General features: G+C 40.8%; 1 protein-coding gene across 1 annotated transcript in view; it reads left to right on the forward strand.

Moving 5' to 3' along the window:
• The first annotated feature begins 371 nt into the window (after positions 1–371).
• ZDHHC15 (zinc finger DHHC-type palmitoyltransferase 15) overlaps positions 372–23643 on the forward strand; it is a 108020-nt gene continuing 84748 nt past the window's right edge. The window contains exons 1-2 of the mRNA XM_040265655.1: positions 372–896; positions 22035–22061. Of these exons, the coding sequence (XP_040121589.1) occupies positions 761–896; positions 22035–22061 (163 nt within the window). The 5' untranslated portion in view covers positions 372–760. The remainder of the gene's footprint in view (positions 897–22034; positions 22062–23643) is intronic.

Here is a 23643-nt window from a genome sequence, read left to right on the forward strand (position 1 = left end):
CCATTTTTTTCTGTACCAATATGTTTATTTATTCTTAAAATAAATGGACTAAGTTGACTCAGGGGGAAGGGAACTAGAGAAAGAAGGAGGGAGCTTCCTGTCAATGGACTTACCCAAGCAGCAACTGCGGCGCTACGTGTTAAGCATATTGTTCAAGCAGCAGTGGGAGTATGGGGCTGGATGATCTTTAAGTCATTAGATGCTACCGTTCGTATCTTCCACACTGCGTGTCTTTGTGCTCGTGTGTGTCAGACAATAATGTGTGTGTGTGCGTGCGTGCGTGCGTGCGTGTGTGTGTGTGTGTGGCTTTGGCGGGGAGGGGACAAAGAAACAGAAAGAGATCAGAGCAGAGATGAGATGAGGGGAACGCAGTGCAGTAAGAGCAGATGGGCGGACCTAAATTTCTTCTGCTTAAGAGTTTTGCAGAGGTCTAGCCCTGCATCAAGTGCTGTGGCAAGGGGTGGGAGAAGAGGAAAGAGGAGGGACTGCACTCTCCACTCCCTCTGAGCGTGCCCAGCCTCGCCAGCCTGACGGATCATCTTCCGCTCCAACACCGCCTGTTCCTCCTCGCAGTGACTCATGCCTATTGTGTGTGGTGCACTCCGGCCTGCAGCCCCACAGGTGGTATCGACTAGGGGAGATTGTTCCCGCCAGGCTAGGCAGTGGAGCGCCGCACAGCGCGTCTTCCCGCCTCTCAGCCGCTGCCCAGCAATTCCGACCCAGCGCCAGCAGGCCTGCTCGGTCGATCTTCGAGCCTAAGATGCGGCGGGGCTGGAAGATGGCTCTGTCCGGGGGGCTACGGTGCTGCCGCCGTGTACTTTCCTGGGTGCCAGTGCTCGTTATCGTCCTCGTCGTGCTCTGGTCCTACTATGCCTACGTCTTTGAACTCTGCCTGGGTAAGTCGAGCTGGCACCTAAGGTGGGGAAATTATGCTTCAGCATAACCGTCTGCCCTACCCTTCACACTGGTGTCCCCTGTGTTCTTAGCCTTCACACTGCGGTTTTCCTTAAGCTCCCTGGAGATCTCTTGATCTCCAACCTATGGCTTCCCATAGTATTTCTTGCACCCTCCCACGAGTGTCCCACCATGTCGCTATCGTCTCCTAGCCAGGGTTTCTTACATTACTTCCTGGCCATACCCACAAGAATTTCCGTCCCCCGCCCCACTGGGATCCCCTTTTCTCAAACAGGACAACCACTTGTGCCTTGTGCTCTGGTTCTAGGGGCTGTCATCCTACCGAGTTGAGTAAACAACGTACCCTGTGTACTTACACTGGCCACTTACACTATGAGTCCCACCAATTCACCCAACTAAGAGCCCCATATTTTCCAGTTTCTTCCTACTAGGAACCCCCCAATATTTCCTGTACTCTCTTATTAGCTCTCCCTTATCTAACACTAGGATTCCTCCTTTTCCAGTGATCCTCTCAAGCCAGCTGAAGTGCATTTTCTGCCACTTGGGACCCCACAGTACACCTTGTTCTATCCCACTGTAGTCTCCCCTTTTCACAAAGTAATGCACCTTCCATTCCTCTTTCCCTGTGGGACTAAACTAAAAGTTCCATTAGTTTCCCTTCCATTCCCCATTTTCTGATCTTCTCTGATGGAATGGGACTCCTACAATACATCCCATCCTTTCTACTCATACAAGAAGCCCTGATTTGTCACACTGGAGCTCCCCTTAGTCTCCTGCCTGCCTGCTTTGAGGTACATTCACTCCTTCCCATTCATGGCCCCACATTATTTTCTGACACCTCATACTAGTCACCCCGCTTTTTATCACACTATGGTACTGCTTTGTCCACTGTCTTCTCACGCTAGGGTATCCTGTTTACCCTCCCACAAGGGCTTCCCTGGTGACTCAGACAGTAAAGAATATGCCTGCAATGCAGGAGACTAGGGTTCGATCCCTGGGTGGGAAAGATCCCCTGGAGAAGGGAATAGCTACCCACTCCAATATATTTGCCTGGAAGATCCCATGTACAGAGGAGCCTGGTGGGCTACAGTCCATGGGGTTGCAAAAAGTCAGATACAACTGAGCAACTAACATTTTCAATTTCAAGGGTTCCTACAATATCCCCTATACCCTTCCAAGGCCATTAGTTTTCTAATGATGATCTCCTCTTGCTATCTTTTCTGAAATATACTCCCCACCTCCTGCAGTCCTCTTCCACTGTTAGCCCCACATTTTGCTATCCTCTTCCTCTGGGGTTTCTTACTATTTTCACTTTCTTTCTTCTAGGATTATACTTGTCCCTTGTCTTCTCAAACTAGGGAAACACCATACTTTCCTTCAGGGGTTTCTAATATTTCCTTTCCTTACAATGGGAGGCTCATTTCTTGTCCCTTCTCATTAGACCATACTTTTATAAATCTAGGGTCTCCTCTTATACCCAGTCTTATAACACCAGGGAACATTCATCCCCTCCAGTGTATAAAATAGTTCCCACAGTATATCTCATGCTCTCAAACTCAGAATTCCACAGTATTTACAGATGCAAATCCCAAGACTCTATCCCACTTGGATTACCCCCAGTCTCCTACAGTGTTATCAATTCACAATGGAGTCTTCATAGTATATCCTGTCTCCTCGCAAAAGAACCTCTGCTTTTCTCATGGTGAGTTCTCTCTTTGCCTCTCACATTGAAGAATCCCCATCTCTTCTCAAAGGAAGTTCCACTAATCTTGTCACTTCAGTATAGAATCCCACTTCTAACATTCTTAAAATTGTGTCCTATAATGTTCCCTATCCATTCAATGTGAGGTCCCAGTATATTTCCAGTCCCCTCACATTAGGACTCCTATTTATCTCTTTGAACATCCCCTCACTTTCAAATCCTTCGAAGACTCCTATATTTCTTTACATCAGATTCTTCTCCTCTTAAAAATTATGGTTGAGGTCCTGCTTTTTCTAACTCTAGGACCTAACTCCACTTATAATTTCTGTTTCTTATGTATTTGACAAAGCAATAGTCTACTCCAGGTAGACTGGGATTAACTAGGGAGACAGAAGATAGCTATATTTTCTAATATAGAAGTTTCTTATAGATTCTGTGCATCAGAGTTTGAATTTTCCTGGTCCATTTCTTAGATTTACTAAGGAAACTACAGAAAGGTTATTACAAATTCAGTTAGTTGCCTTCATAGATACAAATGTAGGCTGTGTTTCTTTTTTATCACATTCTGATATGCAGGTGCATTAAATGGGCTGTACAATGACTGGGAAGTTTTTCTCTTTCCAGAGCTCACCACTTTGCTCTTTTGAATGATTGATTGAAGGGTTAAAAGTTCAGCTCTGTTATTGTTGCTCCTAGGATCAATGCCATATTGTAAATATATCAGACATATTTTGGAGTTTTTCAGTACTGACCTACATGAGCTTTGCCAAGCAATTATTTTTAAAATTAATAATGGCTAACACATCGTGCTTGATCTGTGCCAGGCAGTGTTCTAAGTATTGTAGATGTATGAACATTTTAATATATTAACTTATTTAATACTAACACTAACCATACAAAGCAGATATCATTACTATCCCCATTGTGCAGATGTGCAAAATGATATAAAGACCAAATTAATAATTAGCTTTCTACAAGTTCTTATTAAGTTATATAATATTAAAAGCTGAAAAGAAGCTTATTTATTTTGTTTATTTAACATATTTGCAGGGCATTTACTACATTCTAAGTACTGTTTTAAGCGACTACACACACACAGACATACACAGACACACAAACTTAATCCTTATAACAACCTTATGAGGCACACATTATCATTATAACCATTTTGAAGATAATAAAACTGAGGCACAGAGACATTGTGAAACTTGTCTAAAGTCATGGAGCTAGTAAATGTCCAAGCTTGGATGGCAACCCAGGCAGTATAGCTCCTCAGTCCATGCTTTAACCTCCACAGTATCTTACTTAACTTCATCTACTTTCAACCAATACAGAGGTCTAAACTTGTGACTCACAGGCCACATGTAGCCTACAGATGTGTTTCATTTGGCCTGCACAGTGCTTTCCTTAACATTTTGCATCAGATACCATTATTTAAAAACTAGGAAGGTAAGATAGCTTTTATTTCCAATTCTGGCTCCACCAATCCATCCTGTCATTACTCCCCCCCTTTAATAAGTCTTTTATTTTTTTAATTTAATTTTTAATTGGAGGAAAATTACTTTACAATGTTGTGATGGTTTCTTCTGTACAAAAATGCAAATCAGCCATAATTATACATATATCATCTCCCTCTTGAGTCTCCCTTCCTTACCCCATCCTACCCCTCTAGATCACTACAGAGCACCAGGCGGGGCTCCCTGTGTCATATACAAACTTCCCACTAGCTATCTATATACACATTACAGTGTATGTATATCAGTGCTACTTTCTCCATTCTTCCCAGTCTCTCTTTCCCCTACTGTGTCCACAAGTCCGTTCTCTATGTCTGCATCTCCATTCCTTCCCTGCTAGTAGGTTCATCAATACCATTTTTCTAGATTCTATATATATGCTTTAATATATGATACTTATTTTTCTGTTTCAGACTTCACTCTGTATAGCAGGCTCTAGATTCGTCCACCTTACTAGGACTGACTCAAATTCATTCTTATTTATGGCTGAGCAATATTCCACATCCTCACCAAAATTTATTTTCCTTTTTAAATTATAGCCATCAGAGTGGCTATGAAGTAGTATCTTATTGTGATTTTGATTTGCATATCCCTGATGACTAATGAAATAGATTATCTTTTCATGTATTTGTTGGCCATTTGTATATCTTCTTTAAAGAAATATCTATTTAAGTCCTTTGCACATTTTTTACTGGGTTATTTATCTTTTTATTTTTGAATTATAAGATTTCCTTATGTATTTTGAATATTCAACCCTTATCAGATAAATGATTTGCAGATACTTTCTCCCATTCCGTGTGTTGTCTTTTCACTTCTTTGATAGTATAATTTGATATCTGCTCAGTTGCTCAGTCGTATCTGACTCTGCGACCTCATGGACTGTAGCCCACCAGGCTCCTCTGTCCGTGGCATTGTCCCAGCAAGAATATTGGAGTGGGTTGCCATTTCCTCCTCCAGGGGATCTTCCTGACCCAGGGATCAAACCCACATCTCCAGCATCTCCTACATTGGCAGGTGGATTCTTTACCACTGAGCTACCTGGGAAGCCTGTCATTTGATACATAAAATCTTTAATTTTGATAAAGTTCAACTTACCCATATTTTTACTTGTTGCCTGCTTTTTGGCATCATATATAGAAGCACCCATTGCTAAACACAAGGCCATAAAGATTTACCCCTGTATTTTCTTCTAAAAGATTTTTATAATTTTTACCTTTTATTAAATATGATTAGATCTTTGGTCCATTTTGAGTTAATTTTTGTACATGGAGTGAGGGAGGAATCCAGATTAATTCTTTTGCATGTGGCTATGAAGATGTCCCAGCATCATTTATAGAAGAGACTATTCTTATGCCATTGAATAGCCTTGACATGATTGTCAAAAACCAGTTGATCATAGAGGTATGGATTTATTTCTGTACTCTTAATTCTGTCCCACTGATTTGTTTGTCAGTTCTTCTGCCAGTACCACACTTGCTTTGATGACGACCATATCTTTGTTTTAAATTTTGATGTCAAGAGTGTGAGTCCTCCAAATTTTTTTTTGGCATTTTATTTTTTTAAATTTATTTATTTTAATTGGAGGCTAATTACTTTACAGTATTGTAGTGGTTTTGCCATACATTGACATGAATCAGCCATGGGTGTACATGTGTTCCCCATCCTGAACCCCCCTCCCACCTCCATCCCCACCACATCCCTCTGGGCCATCCCAGTGCACCAGCCCTGAGCACCCTGTCTCATGCATCAAACCTGGACTGATTCACAATATGATATGTTTCACATATGATAATATACACGTTTCAGTTCTATTTTCTCAAATCATCCCACCGTCGCCTTCTCTCACAGAGTCCAAAAGACAGTTCTATACACCTGTGTCTCTTTTGCTGTGTTGCATATAGGGTTATCATTACCATCTTTCTAAATTCCATATATCAGTTCAGTTCAGTCACTCAGTCATGTCCGACTCTTCACGACCCCATGAATCACAGCACGCCAGGCCTCCCTGTCCATCACCAACTCCCAGAGTTCACTCAAACTCATGTCCATCGAGTCGGTGATGCCATCCAGTCATCTCATCCTCTGTCATCCCCTTCTCCTCCAGCCCCCAATCCCTCCCAGCATCTGGGTCTTTTCCAATGAGTCAACTCTTCTGATGAGGTGGCCAAAGTATTGGAGTTTCAGTGTCAGCATCAGTCCTTCCAATGAACACCCAGAACTGATCTCCTTCAGGATGTACTGGTTGGATCTCCTTGCAGTCCTAGGGACTCTCAAGAGTCTTCTCCAACACCACAGTTCAAAAGCATCAATTCTTCAGCGCTCAGCTTTCTTCACAGTCTAACTCTCACATCCATACATGACCACTGGAAAAACCATAGCCTTGACTAGATGGACCTCTGTTGGCAAAGTAATGTCTCTGCTTTTGAATATGCTGTCTACGTGGGTCATAACTTTCCTTCCAAGGAGTAAGCATCTTTTGATTTCATGGCTGCAGTCACCATCTGCAGTGATTTTGGAGCCCAAAAAAATAAAGTCTGACAGTGTTTCCACTGTTTCCCCATTTATTTCCCATGAAGTGATGGGACCGGATGCCATGATCTTCGTTTTCTGAATGTTGAGCTTTAAGCCAACTTTTTCACTCTCCTCTTTCACTTTCATCAAGAGACTTTTTAGTTCCTCTTCACTTTCTGCCATAAGGTTGGTGTCATCTGCATATCTGAAGTTATTGATATTTCTCCTGGCAATCTTGATTCCAGCTTGTGCTTCTTCCAGCCCAGCGTTTCTCATGATGTACTCTGCATAGAAGTTAAATAAGCAGGGTGAGAATATACAGCCTTGCTGCTGCTGCTAAGTTGCTTCAGTCGTGTCCAACTCCATGCAACTTCAGAGACGGCAGCCCACCAGGCTCCCGTCCCTGGGATTCTCCAGGCAAGAACACTGGAGTGGGGTTGCATTTCCTTCTCCAATGCATGAAAGTGAAAGTGAAGTCTCTCAGTCATGTCCGACTCTTCGCGACCCCATGGACTGCAGCCCACCAGGCTCCTCCGTCCATGGGATTTTCCAGGCAAGAGTACTGGAGTGGGATGCCATTGCCTTCTCCCATATATAGCCTTGACGTACTCCTTTTCCTATTAGGAACCAGTCTGTTGTTCCATGGCCAGTTCTAACTGTTGCTTCCTGACCTGCATATAGGTTTCTCAAGAGGCAGGTCAGGTGGTCTGGTATTCCCATCTCTTTCAGAATTTTCCACAGTTTCTTGTGATCCACACAGTCAAAGGCTTTGGCATAGTCATTAAAGCAGAAATAGATGTTTTTCTGGAACTCTCTTGCTTTTTCCATGATCCAGCAGATGTTGGCAATTTGATCTTGATTCCTTTGGTGTTTTACTTTTTGGCTTACTTCACTCTGTATAATAGGCTCCAGTTTCATCCACCTCATTAGAACTGATTCAAATGTATTGTTTTTAATGGCTGAGTAATATTCCATTGTGTATATGTACCACAGCTTTCTTATCCATTCATCTGCTGATGGACATTTAGGTTGCTTCCATGTCCTGGCTATTATAAACAGTGCTGTGATGAACATTGGGGTACACGTGTCTCTTTCAATTCTGGTTTCCTTGGTGTGTATGCCCAGCAGGGGGATTGCTGGGTCATATGGAAGTTCTATTTTAATTCTTTTACACATAGTTGACCGATTTTCCCAAAACCACTAATTGAAGAGACTTCTTCATTGTATATTTTGCCTCATTTGTCAAAGATAAGGTGACCATAGGTGTGTGAATTTATTTTCAGGCTTTCTATCTTATTCCATTGGTCTATACTTCTTTTTTCTGCCAGTATCATACTGTCTTTTTTTTTTTTTTACATTTATTTTTTTAATTGAAGGATAGTTGCTGTACAGAATTGTGTTGGTTTCTGCCAAACATCAGCATGAATCAGCCATAGGTATACATATGTCCCCTCTGTCTTGAACTTGCCTCATATCTCCCTCCCCATCCCACCCCTAGGCTGTTGCAGAGCCCTGGTTTGAGTTTCCTGAGTCACACAGCAAATTCCCATTTGCTATCTATTTTACATATGGTAATCTAAGTTTCCATGTTACTCTCTCTGTACATCCCACCCTCTCCTTCCACCCCCGCCCCCACCATGCCCATAAGTCTGTTGTCTATGTCTGGTTCTCCATTGATGCCCTGCAAATAATTTCATCAGTATCTTCTTTCTAGATTCCATATATATGCATTAGTATATGACATTTGTTTTTCTCTGTCTGGCATACTTCACTCTGTGTAATAGGCTCTAGGTTCATCCACCTCAAGAACTGACTCAAATACATTCCTGCTTACAGCTGAGTAACATTCCATTGTATATAAGTACTTGAACTTCTTTATCCATTCATCTGTCGGTGGACTTCTAGGTTGTTTCCATGTTCTAGCTATTCTAAATAGTGCTGCAAGGAACATTGGGGTACATGTGTCTTTTCCCATTTTGATTTCCTCAGGGTATATGCCTAGTAGTGGGATTGCTGGGTCTTATGGTGGTTTTATTCCTAGTTTTTTTAAGGAGTCTCTATACTGTCTTCCATAGTGGCTGTATCAATTTACATTCCCACCAACAGTGCAAGAGGGTTTCCTTTTCTCCACATCCTCTCTAACATTTATTGATTGTAGACTTTTTGATTATGGTCATTCTGACCAATGTGAGGTGATACCTCATTGTACTTTTGATTTACATTTCTCTAATAATTAACAATGTTGAGTATCTTTTCATGTGTTTGTTAGCCACCTGTACGTCTTCTTTGCAGAAATGTCTGTTTAGGTCTTTTCCCCACTTTTGATTCGGTGGTTTGTTTTCCTTCTATTGACTTGTATAGCTGCTTGTATATTTTGGAAATTAATCCTTTGTCAGTTGTTTCATTTCCTATTATTTTCTCTGATTGTGAACATTGTCTTTTCATGTTGTTTATAGTTTCTTTTCCTGTGCAAAAGCTTTTAAGTTTAATTAGGTCCTACTTGTTTATTTTTATTTTTATTTCCATTACTCTAGGGGGTGAATCATAGAGGACCTTGCTGTGATTTATGTCTTATTTTGTTCTGTCTATGTTTTCCTCTAGAGTCTTATAGTTTCTGGTCTTACATTTAGGTCTTTAATCCATTTTGAGTTTATCATTGTGTGTGGTGTTAGGAAGTGTTCTAATTTCATTCTTTTACATGTAGCTGTCCAGTTTTGCCAGCACCACTTATTAAAGAGACTATTCTTGCATCATTGTATATTCTAACCTCCTTTGTTAAAAATAAGGTACCCATAAGTACATGGGTTTATCTCTGGTTTCTCTATCTTGTTCCATTGGTCTATATTTCTGTTTTTGTATTCGTACCATACTGTCTTGATGACTGTAGTTTTGTAGTATAGTCTGAAGTCAGGAAGGGTGATTCCTCCATTTCCATTCTTCTTTCTCAAGATTGCTTTTGCTATTCAAATTTTTTTTGTGTTTCCATGCAAATTTTGAAATTATTTATTCTAGATATGTGAAGAACACCATTGGTAGTTTGATAGGAAATGCATTGAATCTATAGATTGCTTTGAATAGTATAATCATTTTCATAATATTGATTCTTCCAATCAAAGAACATGTTATATCTCTCCATCTGTTGTTGTTGTCCTTAATTTCTTTCATCAGTATCTTATAGTTTTTTGCATACAGGTCTTTTGTCTATTTTGGTAAAATTATTCCTAAGTATTTTCTTGTTTTTGTTGCAATGGTGAATGGGATTGTTTCTTTAATTTCTCTTTCTGATTTTTCTTTTTTAGTGTATACAAATGCAAAGGATTTCTGTGTATTAATTTTATATCCTGTGACTTTACTATATTCATTGATTAGCACTAGTAGTTTTCTGGTGGCATCTTTAGAGGTTTCTATGTAAAGAATCATGTGATCTGCAAATAGTGAGAGTTTTATTTCTTCTTTGAAATATGGATTCCTTTTATTTCCTTTTCTTTTCTGATTGTCATGGCTAGGACTTCCAAAACTATGGTCAATAATAGTGGCGAGAGTAGGCTCCCTTATTTTGTTCCTGGTTTTTAGAGGAAATGCTTTCTTTTATTCACCATTGTGAATAATGTTTACTGCAGGTTTATCATATATGGCCTTTATTATGTTGAGATATGTTCCTTCTATGCTTACTTTTTGGAGAGTTTTTTTTTTTCCCAATCATAAATGGGTGTTGAATTTTGTCAAAAGCTTCCTCTGCATCTATTGAGTTGATCATATCTTTCAATTTGTTAATCTGGTATATCACACTGATTATTTGTGTATAATAAAGAATGCTTGCACCCCTGGGATAAAGCCCATTTGATCATGATGTATGATATTTTAAATGTGTTACTAGATTGTATTTGCTAAGATTTTGTTGAGAATTTTTACGTCTGTGTTCATCAGTGATTGTTTTTTGCTCAGTCATGTCTGACTCTTTGTGACCCCATGGACTGCAGCATGCCAGGCATCCCTGTCCTTCAGCATCTCCCAGGGCTTGCTCAAACTCATGTCCATTGAGATGGTGATGCCATCTAACCATTGCATCCTCTGTCATCCCCTTCTCCTCCTGCCTTCAATCTCTCCCAGCATCTGGGTCTTCTCCAAGAGTCAGATCTTTGCATCAGGTGGCCAGGTCCTGGAGCTTCAGCTTCAGCATCAGTTCTTCCAATGAATATTCCGGACTGATTTCCTTTAGGATTAATTGGTTTGATCTTGCAGTCCAAGGGACTCTCAAGAGTCTTCTCTAACACCACACTTCAAAAGCATCAGTTTTTCAGCACTCAGCCTTCTTTATGGTCCAAATCTCAGATCCATACATGACTAATGAAAAAACCATAGCTTTGAATATATGGACCTTAGTTGACCAAGTAATGTCTCTTTTTATATATGCTATCTATGTTTGTCATAGCTTTTCCATGGAGTACGTCTTTTAATTTCATGGCTATTGTCAACATCTGCACTGATTTTGGAACCCAAGAAAACAAAGTCTATAACTGTTTCCATTGTTTCCCCTCTATTTGCCATGAAGTGATGGGATTGGATGCCATGATCTTCATTTTTTTCATGTTGAGTTTTAAGCCAGCTTTTTTGCTCTCCTCTTTCCCTTTCATCAAGAGGCTCTTTAGTTCCTCTTCACTTTCTGCCATAAAGGCAGTGTCCTCCTTATATCTGAGGTTATTGATATTTTTCCTAGCAGTCTTGATTCCAACTTGTGCTTCATCCAGCCTGGCATTTCACATGATGTACTCTGCATATAAGTTAAATAAGCAGGGTGACAATATACAGCCTTGATGTACTCATTTTCAAATTTGGAACCAGTCCTTTGTGCTATGTTTGGTTCTGTTGCTTCTTGACTTGCATACAGGTTTTTCAAGAGGTAGGTAAGATGCTCTGGTATTCCCATCTCTTTAAGAATTTTCCACAGTTTATTTTGATCAGAGTCTTTAGCGTTGTCAATGAAGCAGAAGTAGATGTTTTTCTGGAATTCTCTTTCTTTTTCTGCGATCCAATGAATATTGGCAATGTGATCTCTGGTTCCTCTGCCTTTTCCTAAATCCAGCTTGAACATCTGGAAGTTCTTGGTTCACATACTATTGAAGCTTAACTTTGAGAATTTTGAGCATTACCTTGCTAGCGTGTGAAATGAGTACAACTGTGTGGTAGTTTGAACATTCTTTGGCATTGCTTTTCTTTGAGATTGGAATGAAAACTGATCTTTTCCAGTTCTGGCCCACTGCTGAGTTTTCCAATTTTGTTAGTATATTGAGTGCAACGAGTACAGCACTTTAATAGCATCATCTTTTAGAATTTCAAATAGCTCAGCTGGAATTCCATCACCTCCACTAGCTTTCATCAGAGTGATACTTCCTAAAGCCCACTTGACTTCGCACTCTAGGATGTCTGGCTATTGGTGAGTGATAACATCATCGTTTTTATATGGGTCATTAACATCATTTTTGTATGGTTCTTCTTTTTATTCTTTGGGGTTCCCTTGTGGGTCAGCCAGTAAAGAATCTGCCTGCAGTGCTGGAGACCTGTGTTCGATCCCTGGGTTGGGAAGATACCCTGGAGAAGGGAAAGGCTACCCACTAGAGTTTCTGGCCTGGAGAATTCCATGGACTGTCTAGTTCATGGGATCACAAAGAGTCGGACACGACTGAGCGACTTTCACTTTTTTCTTTGTATTCTTGCCACGTCTTCTTAATATCTTCTGCTTCTGTTAGGTCCATACCACTTGCGTCCTTTAATGTGCCCATCTTTGCATGAAATGTTCCCTTCAGTTCAGCTCAGTTCAGTTCAGTCGCTTAGTCGTGTCTGACTCTTTGTGACCCCATGAATCGCAGCACACCAGGCCTCCCTGTCCATCACCAACTCCTGGAGTTCACTCAGACTCACGTCCATTGAGTCCGTGATGCCATCCAGCCATCTCATCCTCGGTTGTCCCCTTCTCCTCCTGCCCCCAATCCCTCCAAGCTTCAGAGTCTTTTCCAATGAGTCAACTCTTTGCATGAGGTGGCCAAAGTACTGGAGCTTCAGCTTTAGCATCATTCCTTCCAAAGAAATCCCAGGGTTGATCTCCTTCAGAATGGACTGGTTGGATCTCCTTGCAGTCCAAGGGACTTTCAAGAGTCTTCTCCAACATCACAGTTCAAAAGCATCAATTCTTCGGTGCTCAGCCTTCTTCACAGTCCAACTCTCACATCCATACGTGACTACTGGAAAAACCATAGCCTTGACTAGACAGACCTTAGTCGGCAAAGTAATGTCTCTGCTTTTGAATATACTATCTGGATTGGTCATAACTTTTCTTCCAAGTAGTAAGCGTCTTTTAATTTCATGGCTGTAGTCATCATCTGCAGTGATTTTGGAGCCCCCAAAAATAAAGTCTGACACTGTTTCTACTGTTTTCCCTTCTATTTCCCATGAAGTGATGGGACTGGATGCCATGATCTTCATTTTCTGAATGTTGAGCTTTAAGCCAACTTTTTCATTCTCCTCTTTCACTTTCATCAAGAAGCTTTTTAGTTCCTCTTCACTTTCTGCCATAAGGGTGGTGTCATCTGCATATCTGAAGTTATTGATATTTCTCCCGGCAATCTTGATTCCAACTTGTGTTTCTTCTAGTCCAGCATTTCTCATGATGTACTCTGCATATAAGTTAAATAAGCAGGGTGACAATATACAGCCTTGACGTACTCCTTTTCCTATTTGGAACCAGTCTGTTGTTCCATGTCCAGTTCTAACTGTTGCTTCCTGACCTGCATACAGATTTCTCAAGAGGCAGGTTAGGTGGTCTGGTACTCCCATCTCTTTCAGAATTTTCCACAGCTTATTGTGATCCACACAGTCAAAGGCTTTGGCATAGTCAATAAAGCAGAAATAGATGTTTTTCTGGAACTTTCTTGCTTTTAAGATGATCCAGCGGATGTTGGCAATTTGATCTCTGGTTCCTCTGCCTTTTCTAAAACCAGCTTGAATATCAGGGAGTTCACGGTTCACGTATTGCTGAAGCCTGGCTTGGAGAATTTTGAGCATTACTTTACTAGCATGGGAGATGAGTGCAGTTGTGCGGTAGTTTGAGCATTCTTTGGCATTGCCTTTCTTAGGGATTGGAATGAAAACTGACCTTTTCCAGTCCTGTGGCCACTGTTGAGTTTTCCAAGTTTGCTGGCATATTGAGTGCAGCACTTTCACAGCATCATCTTTCAGGATTTGAAACAGCTCAACTGGAATTCTATCTCCTCCACTAGCTTTGCATGAAATGTTCCCTTGGTGTCTCTAATTTTCTTGAAGTGATCTCTAGTCTTTCCCATTCTATTGTTTTCCTCTATTTCTTTGCATTTTTCACTTAGGAAGGCCTTCTCATCTCTCCCTGCTGTTCTTTGGAACTCTTCATTCAGATGGGTATATCTTTCCTTATCTCCTTTGCCTTTCACTTATTTTCTCAGCTATTTGTAAGGCCTCCTCAGAAAACCGTTTTGCCTTTTTGCATTTCTTTTCCTTGGAAATGGTTTTGATTACTGTCTCCTGTACAGTGTTTTGATCGTCCATCCATATTTCTTCAGAAACTCTATCAGTTCTTGTTCCTTGAATCTAGCTGTCCGTTTATTGTATGTTAGTCACTTATTTGTGTCCTACTCTTTGCAACCCCATGGACTGTAGCCCCCTAGCCTCCTCCATCCATGGGATTCTCCAGGCAATAATACTGGAGTGGGTTGCCATTTCCTTCTCCAGGTGATCTTCCTGACCCAGGGATCAAACCCAGATCTCCTGAATTGCAGGCAGATTCTTTACCATCAGAGCTATAGGGAAGTCCCCTTTACTGTATATTATAAAGAATTTGATTTAGGTGATACCTGAATGGCCTAGTGGTTTTCCCTAGTTTTTTTCAATTCAAGTGTGAATTTTGCAATAAAAAGTTCATGATCTGAGCCACAGTCAGCTCTCAGTCTTGTTTTTGCTGACTGTATCAAACTACTCCATCTCGGGCCTCAAAGAATATAATCAGTCTGATTTTGGTATTGACCATCTGATGATGCCCATGTGTAGAGTCTTCATTTGTGTTGTTGGAAGAGGGTGTTTGCTATGACCAGTGTATTCTTTTGGCAAAGCTCTATTAGCCTTTTCCTTCCTTCATTTTGTATTCAAAGGCCAAAGTTGCCTGTTACTCCAGTTATCTCTTGACTTCCTACTTTTGCATTCCAGTCCCCTATGATGAAAATGACAGTCTTTTTGGGTGTTAATTCTGGAAGGTCTTGTAGGTCTTCATATAACCATTCAACTTCAGCTTCTTTGGCATTAGTGGTTGGAGCATAGACTTGGATTACTGAGATATTGAGTGGTTTGCCTTGGAAATGAACTGAGATCATTCTGCTGTTTTTGATATTGCACCCAAGTTATGCATTTTGGACTCCTGTTTACTGTGAAAGCTACTCCATTTCTTCTAAGGCATTCTTTCCCCACAGTAGTAGGTATAATGGTCATGAATTAAATTTGCTCATTCCAGTCCATTTTAGTTCACTGATTCCTAAAATGTCGATGTTCACTCTTGCCATCTCCTGTTTGACCACTTCCAACTTACTTTGATTCATGGACCTAACATTCCAGATTCCTATGCAATATTGTTCTTACAACATCAGACGTTACTTTCACCACCAGACACATCCACATCTGGGCATTGTTACCACTTTGGCTCAGCCTCTTCATTCCTCCTGGAGCTATTTCTTCACTCTTCTCTAGTAGCATATTGGGTACTTACTGACTTGGGAGTTCATCTTTCAGTGTCATACTTTTTTGCCTTTTCATACTGTTCATAGAGTATGTTCACAGAGTTCTCAAGGGAAGAACACTGAAGTAGTTTGTCATAAAGATGTTAAGATGGTGGAGTAGAAGGACATGTGTTCAGCTTCTCCTGTGAAAACTCCAAAAGTGCAACTAGCTGCCGAACAACCATCGACAGGAGAATGTTGGATCCCAGCTAAAAAGAATACCCTACATCCAAGGGCAAAGGAGGAGTCACATCATCAGTGATATTGATGTGTAATTTTCTTTTTTGTGGTATCTTTGTCTGGTTTTTGTATCAGGGTAATGGTGGCCTCATATAATGAATTTGGGTGTTTTCCTTCCTCTGTAGTTTGCTGGAAGAATTTGAGCACAAGTAGGTGTTAGCTCTCCTATAAGCTTTTGGTAGAATTCACCTGTGAAGCAATTTGGCACTGGGTTTTTGTTTGTTCAAAGATGTTTTATTACAGTTTCACTTCTGTGTTTGTGATTGGTCTGGTTATATTTTCTATTTCTTCCTGGCTCAGGTTTAGAAGGTTATAGTTTCCTAAGAAATTGTCCATTTATTCCAGGTTGTCCATTTTATTGACCTATAATTGTTCATAGTAGTGTCTTATAATCCTTTGTGTATCTGTTGTCCATTGTAACTTCTCCTTTGTCATTTCTAATTTTATTGGTTTAAGTCTTCTCCCTTTTTTCATGATTCGTCTTAGCTAATGGTTTGTCAGTTTTGTTTATCTTCTTGAAAAACCAGCTTTTAGTTTTATTGATCTTTGCTATTATCTCCTTTATTTCTTTTTCATTTATTTTTTTCTCAGATTTTTTATAATTTCTTTCCACTTACTAACTTTGGGATGATTTTTTTTCTTTTTGTAGTTGCTTTAGGTGTAAAGTTAGGTTTTTTTTTTTTTATGCCTCTCTTGTTTCTCGAGGTAGGCTTGCATTGCTATAAGCTTCCAGCTTAGCATTGATTTACTACATTCCATTGGTCTTGAATTGTCATGTTTTCATTGTCATTTGTTTCTAGGGATATTTTCTTCAGTGATCTGTTGGTTATTCAGAAGCTTGTTTAGCCTCCATGTGTTTGTGTTTCTATAGTCATTTTCTCAGTAGTTGATATCTAATCTTACAGTGCTGTGGTCAGAGAAGATACCTGAAGTAATTTCAATTTTTAAAAATTTAAGAAGTCTTGGTTTTTGGCCCAAGATATAATCTATCCTGGAGAATATTCCATAGGCACTTGAGAAAAAAGTGAAGTCAACTATTTTCAGATGAAATGCCATGTAGGTATCAGTTAGGTCCAACTGGTCCAATGTATCATTTAAAGCCTATGTTTCCTTATTAATTTTTTGTCTGGATGATCTGTCCATTGGTGTGGGTGAGGTATTAAAGTCCTGAAATATTATTGTGTTACTGTCAGTATCTCCTTTAATAGATATTAGTATTTGCCTTATGTATTGAGATGCTCCTGTTTTGGGTTTTTAATTTGGTCGCTCACTTGTGTCTGACTCTTTATGACACCATGGACTACAGCAAATTTGCCATGAAGTGATAGGACTGGATGCCATGATCTTAGTTTTCTGAATGTTGAGTTTTAAGCCAGCTTTTTTACTCTCCTCTTTCACCTTCAAGAGGCTCTTTAGTTCCTCTTTACTTTCTGCCATAAGGGTAGTGTCATCTGCATGTCTGAGGTTATTGATATTTCTCCTGGCAATCTTGATTCCAGCTTATGCCTCATCCAGCCTGACATCTCACTTGATGTACCCCGCATATAAGTTAAATAAGCAGCATGACAATATACAGCCTTGACATACTCCTTTCCGAATTTGGAGCCAGTCTGTTGTCCCATGTCCAGTTCTGAATGTTCCTTCTTGACCTGCATGCAGGTTTCACAGGAGGCAGTACAAATATTTATAGTTGTTATATCTTCTTAAACTGATCCCTTGATCATTATGTAGTGTCCCTTCTTTGTATCTTACAAATATCTTTATTTTAAAGTCTATTTAGTCTAAGATAAGTATTGCTACTCCTGCTTTCTTTTGATTTCTACTTGTAGCAATTTCTTTTTCCAGGCTCTCACTTTCAATCTGCATTTATTCCTAGGTCTGAGGTGGGTTTCTTGTAGACAGTATGTATGGGGTGTGGGGTCTTCCTTTTGTATCCATTCATTCAATCTGTATCTTTTGGTTGGAGCATTTATCCCATTTACGTTTAAGGTAAATTTTGGTATATATGATCCTGTTACCATTTACTTTACTGTTTTGGGTTTGTTTTTGTAGGCCTTTCCTTTTTATGTTTCCTGTCTAGAGAAGTTCCTTCAGCATTTGTTGAGGAGCTGGTTTGGTGGTGCTGAATTCAGTTCACTTTTGCTTGTCTGTAAACTTTTGATTTCACCTTCAAATCTGAATGAGATCCCTGCTGGATAGAGTAATCTTGGTTGTAGCTTTTCCCTTTCATTACTTTAAGTATGTCCTACCATTCCCTTCTGGCTTGTAGAGTTTCTGTTGAAAGATTTGCTATTTGCCTTCTAGGCATCTCCTTGTATGTTATTTGTTGCTTTTCCCTTACTACTTTTAATATTTGTTCTTTCTGTTTGATTTTTGTTGGTTTGATTAATATCTGTTGTGTTTCTCTGTGAGTTTATCCTTTTGGGGAGGCTCTGGGCTTCCTGGACTTGGGTGGCTATTTCTTTTCACATTTTAGGGAAATTTTCAACTATAATCTCCTCAAATATTTTCTCATAGACTTTATTTTGTCTTCTTCTAGGAACCCTATGATTTGAATGTTATATTTAATGTTGTCCCATAGGTCTCTGAGACTGTCCTCATTACTTTTTATTATTTTTTCATTATTCAAATTTTCATATTCATGTTCTGTTTCAGTTATTTCATTCTCTCTTCCAGCTTACTTATCCATTTTTCTGCTTCAGTTACTCTACTCAGTTGCTTCCTTCCAGTGCACTTTTAATCTTAGTTATTGCACTGTTCATTGTTGATTGTATATTCTTTAATTCTTCAATGTCTTTGATGAACATTTCTTACATCTTCTCGATCCATGCCTATAGTCTATTTATCCATACCTCCATTTTGTTTTCAAGATTTTGAATCATCTTTATTATCATTACTCTGAATTCTTTTTCAGGTAGATTGCCTATTTCATCTTCATTTGTTCCATCTTGTAGGTTTTTTACCATGTTCCTTCTGCTGGATATTTCTCTGTCTTTTCATTTTTTGTAAATTTACTGGGTTTGGAGTCTCCTTTCTTCAAGCTGGAAGGTTGTAGTTCTTCTTAATTGTGGATTCTGCCTCCCCTGGGTGGGGATGGACCAGTGCCTTGTGATGGTTTCCTGGTTGGGGGGATTTGTGCCTGTGTTCTGCTGTATGGAGCCAGACCTTGTCTCTCTGAAGAGTAGTGCCAGGTCCAGTAGTGAGTTTTGGGGTATCTATGTGTTTGATGATGGATAGGGAGCCCTGGAATACTGCAGTCCATGGGGTTGCAAAGAGTCGGACACAACTGAGCAACTGAACTAAACTGATGTGTTTGGTATGGCTTTGGTCAGCCTATCTACTAACGTGCAGGTTGTACACCTATGTAGCTGAAGGACCGGCATGTGGCATTTGGCACTGGATCTTCCTGGCTTTTTGGTAGGGCTTGGCCTTAGTGTTGAGATGGAGGGCTTTGGGAGGGCTCTAACCTATTAATCTTCCATGGAGTTAGTAGTTTCTGGTGGTCCACAGTTTTGAAGTTGAGTCTCCCGCCTCTGGGGTTCAGGCCTGAACCTTGACTGTAGCATCAGGATTTCACAGGCCACACAGCACAGAAGACAAAAAACCCCTAGAATAATGGTGAAATAACTCTCAAAAGCCAAGATCATCCAGAGAGATTCACACAGTTATATAGAGAAGGAAAGAAAGATAAAGGAGAAAGAAAAGTTAAAAAGAAGAGTCAAAAAAGAGAACAATCAAGCCAATAATCAAACCCCAAATGAAAATAGATATTAAAAATTATTAACAGACTTTAAAAGATACAAAATTAAAAACAAAAGATAAAAAAACTAAAAATCAAAAGCATGGGAAAAATTAGACTCTCAAAAAATACAATATCAAAAAGAAATATCTAAAAAGTTGAAAATTTGGAATTTGTTTTAAAAATAAGACATTTTAATAAAAATAAAAAGTAGGTTATAAGAAATAAAAATTAAAGGAGCAATAAAGAACCACATTAGGACAGTATGAGAAAAGAAAAAAAGAAAAAGGGGAAAAGAGGAGGGGAAAATAAAATGGGGGAGAGTGGAAACAATGAAAGGTTTTAGTTTGTTGGCTCCAAAATCACTACAGGTGATTACTGCAACCATGAAATTAAAAGACTCTTGCTCCTTGAAAGAAAAGCTATACAAACCTATGCAGCATATTTAAAAAGGAAAGACATCACTTTGCCAACAAAGTTGCATCTAGTCAAAGCTATGGTTTTTCCAGTAGTTATGTACAGATATGACAGTTGGACCATAAAGAAGGCTGAGTGCCAAAGAATTTTGGTGCTGGAGTAGACTCTTGAGAATCCCTTGGACTACAAGATCAAACCAGTCAATGCTAAAGGAAATCAACCCTGAATATCCATTGGAAGGACTGATGCTGAAGCGGAAGCTCCAGTACTTTGGCCACCTGATACGAGGAACCTTTTCAGTGGCAAAGACCCTGATGCTGGAAAAGATTGAAGGCAAAAGGAGAAGAGAGCAGCAGAGGATGAGATGATTAAATAGCATCAGTGACTCAGTGGACATGAATTTGATCAAACTCCAGAAGACAATGAAGGAATGGCGAACCTGGTATGCTTCAGTCCACTGGGTTGCAGAGAATCGGACACGACTTAGCAACAGAATGACAGCAAAAGTGAGAGGAATGTCCAAGTAGTTTCTCCATTTTCCAGCTCCAGTTGATTTGCCTACTCAGAAAGTTCTCCAGTATATCAAGGAAGTATCTCTCTGGACATGTTGTGGGCAGTGCAGGGTCTGCTCATACTCAGGTCTTATCTTGCTCCAGTTTGTACTTACTCTCAAAGCAGTCTCAGGCTAAATGCTGGAATTTAAACTGCTGCAGCTGTCACTTCTGAAATGCTTTTGCCTTCTTTCCTTTGCTCATGCAGCCCCTGGTGTTATGCTTTGGTTTCGGTCCCACCTTTGTTTTTAAGTCTCTCTCCCATGTTTGTTCACTGCCCAGATGTGAGGGTGTGAAAGTAGCCCCTTATTCGGGGTCACTTGCTCAGTTGTGCTAGGGAGAGGGCTATGTGGGGAGTGCTCATTGTGGCTGGGCAATGTGGAGGGTTGAAATAGTTGGAGGTGGGCCATGCTTTTCCCCAGGGGAGTTAGTCCAGGTTTGTGGGACACTTGGCAGAGCTGAGTTGCTCAGGCTTCCAGGAAGACATGGGTGGCAGCCTGCAGCTGCTCACTGCTTGGCTGTAGTTGTGATCTCTGGGACAGAGATTATAGCAGTCCCTTGCCTTCCACCTCTGGCACCATGCCTGCCTCTCTGCCTCTGGGGCCACAGACCGCAGCTGGATCACACCTCTTCAGAATTCGCTTGGATGGGGTCCCTTATTCTGTGAGCGTGTGGAATCACAGGGCAGTGTTAGAGTCTTCCTGTGGGAATGATCCTTTTTTTCTCTGGCAGACTCAAAGTTTTTCTGGTCTGTGTTGCCTCAGCCCTCTCAGAGTATCTTCATGGCAGTCAGCTCTGGCCCTCTCTCTGAGGCCTCATCCCCAAAGCCTAGGCCTCTGCACCTAACCCCCACTCACAGCAAGTGGACACAAGTGTGTGAGCCACTTCTCAGTTGGGAAGTGCTGTTGGGCTTAATCTCTGTGGTGAATTTTCTCTGTTTTTGCCTCAGAGCACCTGTCTTCCTGTGCTGCACTCTCCTCTGAGTTCTGAAGTTTCCCCTTGACCCCACATGTGAGGGGATTTCCTAGTGTGTGGAAACCTCCCCTCCTTTAGGACTACCCCGGGGTGCAGGTCCCTATCCTGAAATCCTGTCTCCCTTTTAGTCTCTGTCTTATGCCCTGATATCTGGGAACCTCTGCCAGCATTCAGAAGATGTTCTATGGGAGTTGTTCTACATGCAAGTGATTTTTTTATATATTCGTGGGAGAGATGGTGTTCTCCCTGTCCTATTCCTCCACCATCTTGAAGTACCCTTCTGTGTCTGACTCTTTTGCGACCCCATGGACTCTAGCCCACCATGCTCCTCTGTCCATGGGATTTTCCAGGCAAGCATACTGGAGTGGATTGCCATTTCCTTCTCCAGGGGATCTTCCTGACCCAAGGATTGAACCCATGTCTCCTGCATTGGCAGGCAGATTCTTTACCACTGAGTCACCAGGGAAGCCCATAGAAATTCTCACTCAAGGTTTAAGATGAAGGAAGATAGCAAAGGATAGAATTTAATCACCCTTGCCTTCCTTTATGTTAGCAGGCTGATGGTTTCCTAAAGTATCATTGACTAAATTACTAAAATTGATGCTATGGAAAAACAGATAAGAAAAATAATGTTTCTAAATACCACTAATCTTGATCTTTCTCTCTCTCTTTTCACAGTGACTGTTTTGAGCCCAGCAGAAAAAGGTAAGTAGGTATTATAAGTTGTTTTTGTCAGGATTATATCCCTCTTTCTGTCTAAAAGTGAATTACATTAAGCCTATAAATTGAGCAACTTTCCCAGGAATACACTGAGGTTAGTGGAAAGTTTAAGATGATGTCTTTTAGGAAGATTGCCCAGAAATAAAGCAGAACATATTTTCAGTAGCTCCTCTGGGAAAAAAAATATGGAGTTTGTTTAAATAAAGGTTTTTTTTTTTTTTTTTTTTTAAAAAAGGTAATAGTATACTATAAAAATAAAAGTTAAAGGAGTCAGTCCAGGTTCAATGCATGATACTGGATACTTGGGGCTGGTGCACTGAGATGACCCAGAGGGATGGTATGGGGAGGGAGGTGGGAGGGGGCTTCAGGATGGGGAATACGTGTATACCTGTGGCGGATTCATGTTGATGTATGGCAAAACCAACACAATATTGTAAAGTAATTAACCTCCAATTAAAATAAATAAATTTATATAAAAAAGTTAAAGGAGCAATAAAGGACTAAATTTTTTTAATTTAAAAAAATAATAAAAATATGTCTAGGTATTTCTCTGGAACTTTTGTGGGCAGTGTTGATGGGGTCAGTTCACTGTCAGTCCTTTGTTCCAGCTTTTACTTGCTCTTGAAGTCTACAGTTGCCCCTCAAATGCAGTCTCAGCTTAACTGCAGAGTTTTAATCTGTTGCACCTGTCACTTCTGAGGGAGTTCCCCCTTCTTTCCTTTGCTTTATTTGGTCTCCTCTGTTTGCAAGTCTCTTCAGTGTCTAATTTCCACCCTGACATGTGGAGGCGAAAGTGGCCACTTATTCGAGCTCACTTGCTCAGCTGTGCTTTGGAGAGGAAGGACACTGAAAAAAAATACTGCTGGCACGTGTGGGGAGTGCTCACAGTGGATAGATCACTCTGGGCTGCCACAGCCCAGGTGGCGTGTACTTCCCAGGTCCAAGGCTTTCAGGTGTGCCATGAGGACACAGTCCCAGGTGAGCCGTGCGTCTTGTGCACTTCCCAGATCCAAGCCTCTCAGGCTCCAGGTGCACCATGAGGGCACAGTCTCAGGTATGCCATCTGTCTTGTGCACCTCCCAGGTCCAAGCCGCTCAGGCTCTCGGGTGCACTGCGAGCACACAGTCCCAGGTGGGCCATGCATCTTATCAGGGGAGCTAGTCCCAAGCTCTAACACTCCCAGCCAATAAGAACCATCCAGGATTCCAGGAAGATGTGATTAGTGACTGACAGCCAGCTCACAGCTTGGCGGGAGATGCAGTCTCTGGGGCCTAGATTGCAGCGGCCCATTGCCTTCTGCCTCTCTGCCTTCAAGGAGAGAGGGCATAAATGGCAGCCAACTTGCCCACTAGAGTGTGATCCTTTGCTCTGTGAGCATGCCAGGGGTCACAGTGCTGTGTTAGAGCCTTCCCGTGGGAAAGGTCCTTTTTTTTTTTTTTCTTTGTTTCTCTGACATTCCCATGGTTTAGTTTGCTATGTCACATTAGTCTCCTCAGTGTCCTCAGGGCATTCACCCCAGTCTTTACCCTAAGGACTGACAATGTAGCTCATGCCTCCACACCAGCCC

The sequence above is a fragment of the Oryx dammah genome, unplaced genomic scaffold, assembly GCF_014754425.2.
Source record: "Oryx dammah isolate SB20612 unplaced genomic scaffold, SCBI_Odam_1.1 HiC_scaffold_23, whole genome shotgun sequence".
NCBI classification, from domain to species: Eukaryota; Metazoa; Chordata; class Mammalia; order Artiodactyla; family Bovidae; genus Oryx; species Oryx dammah.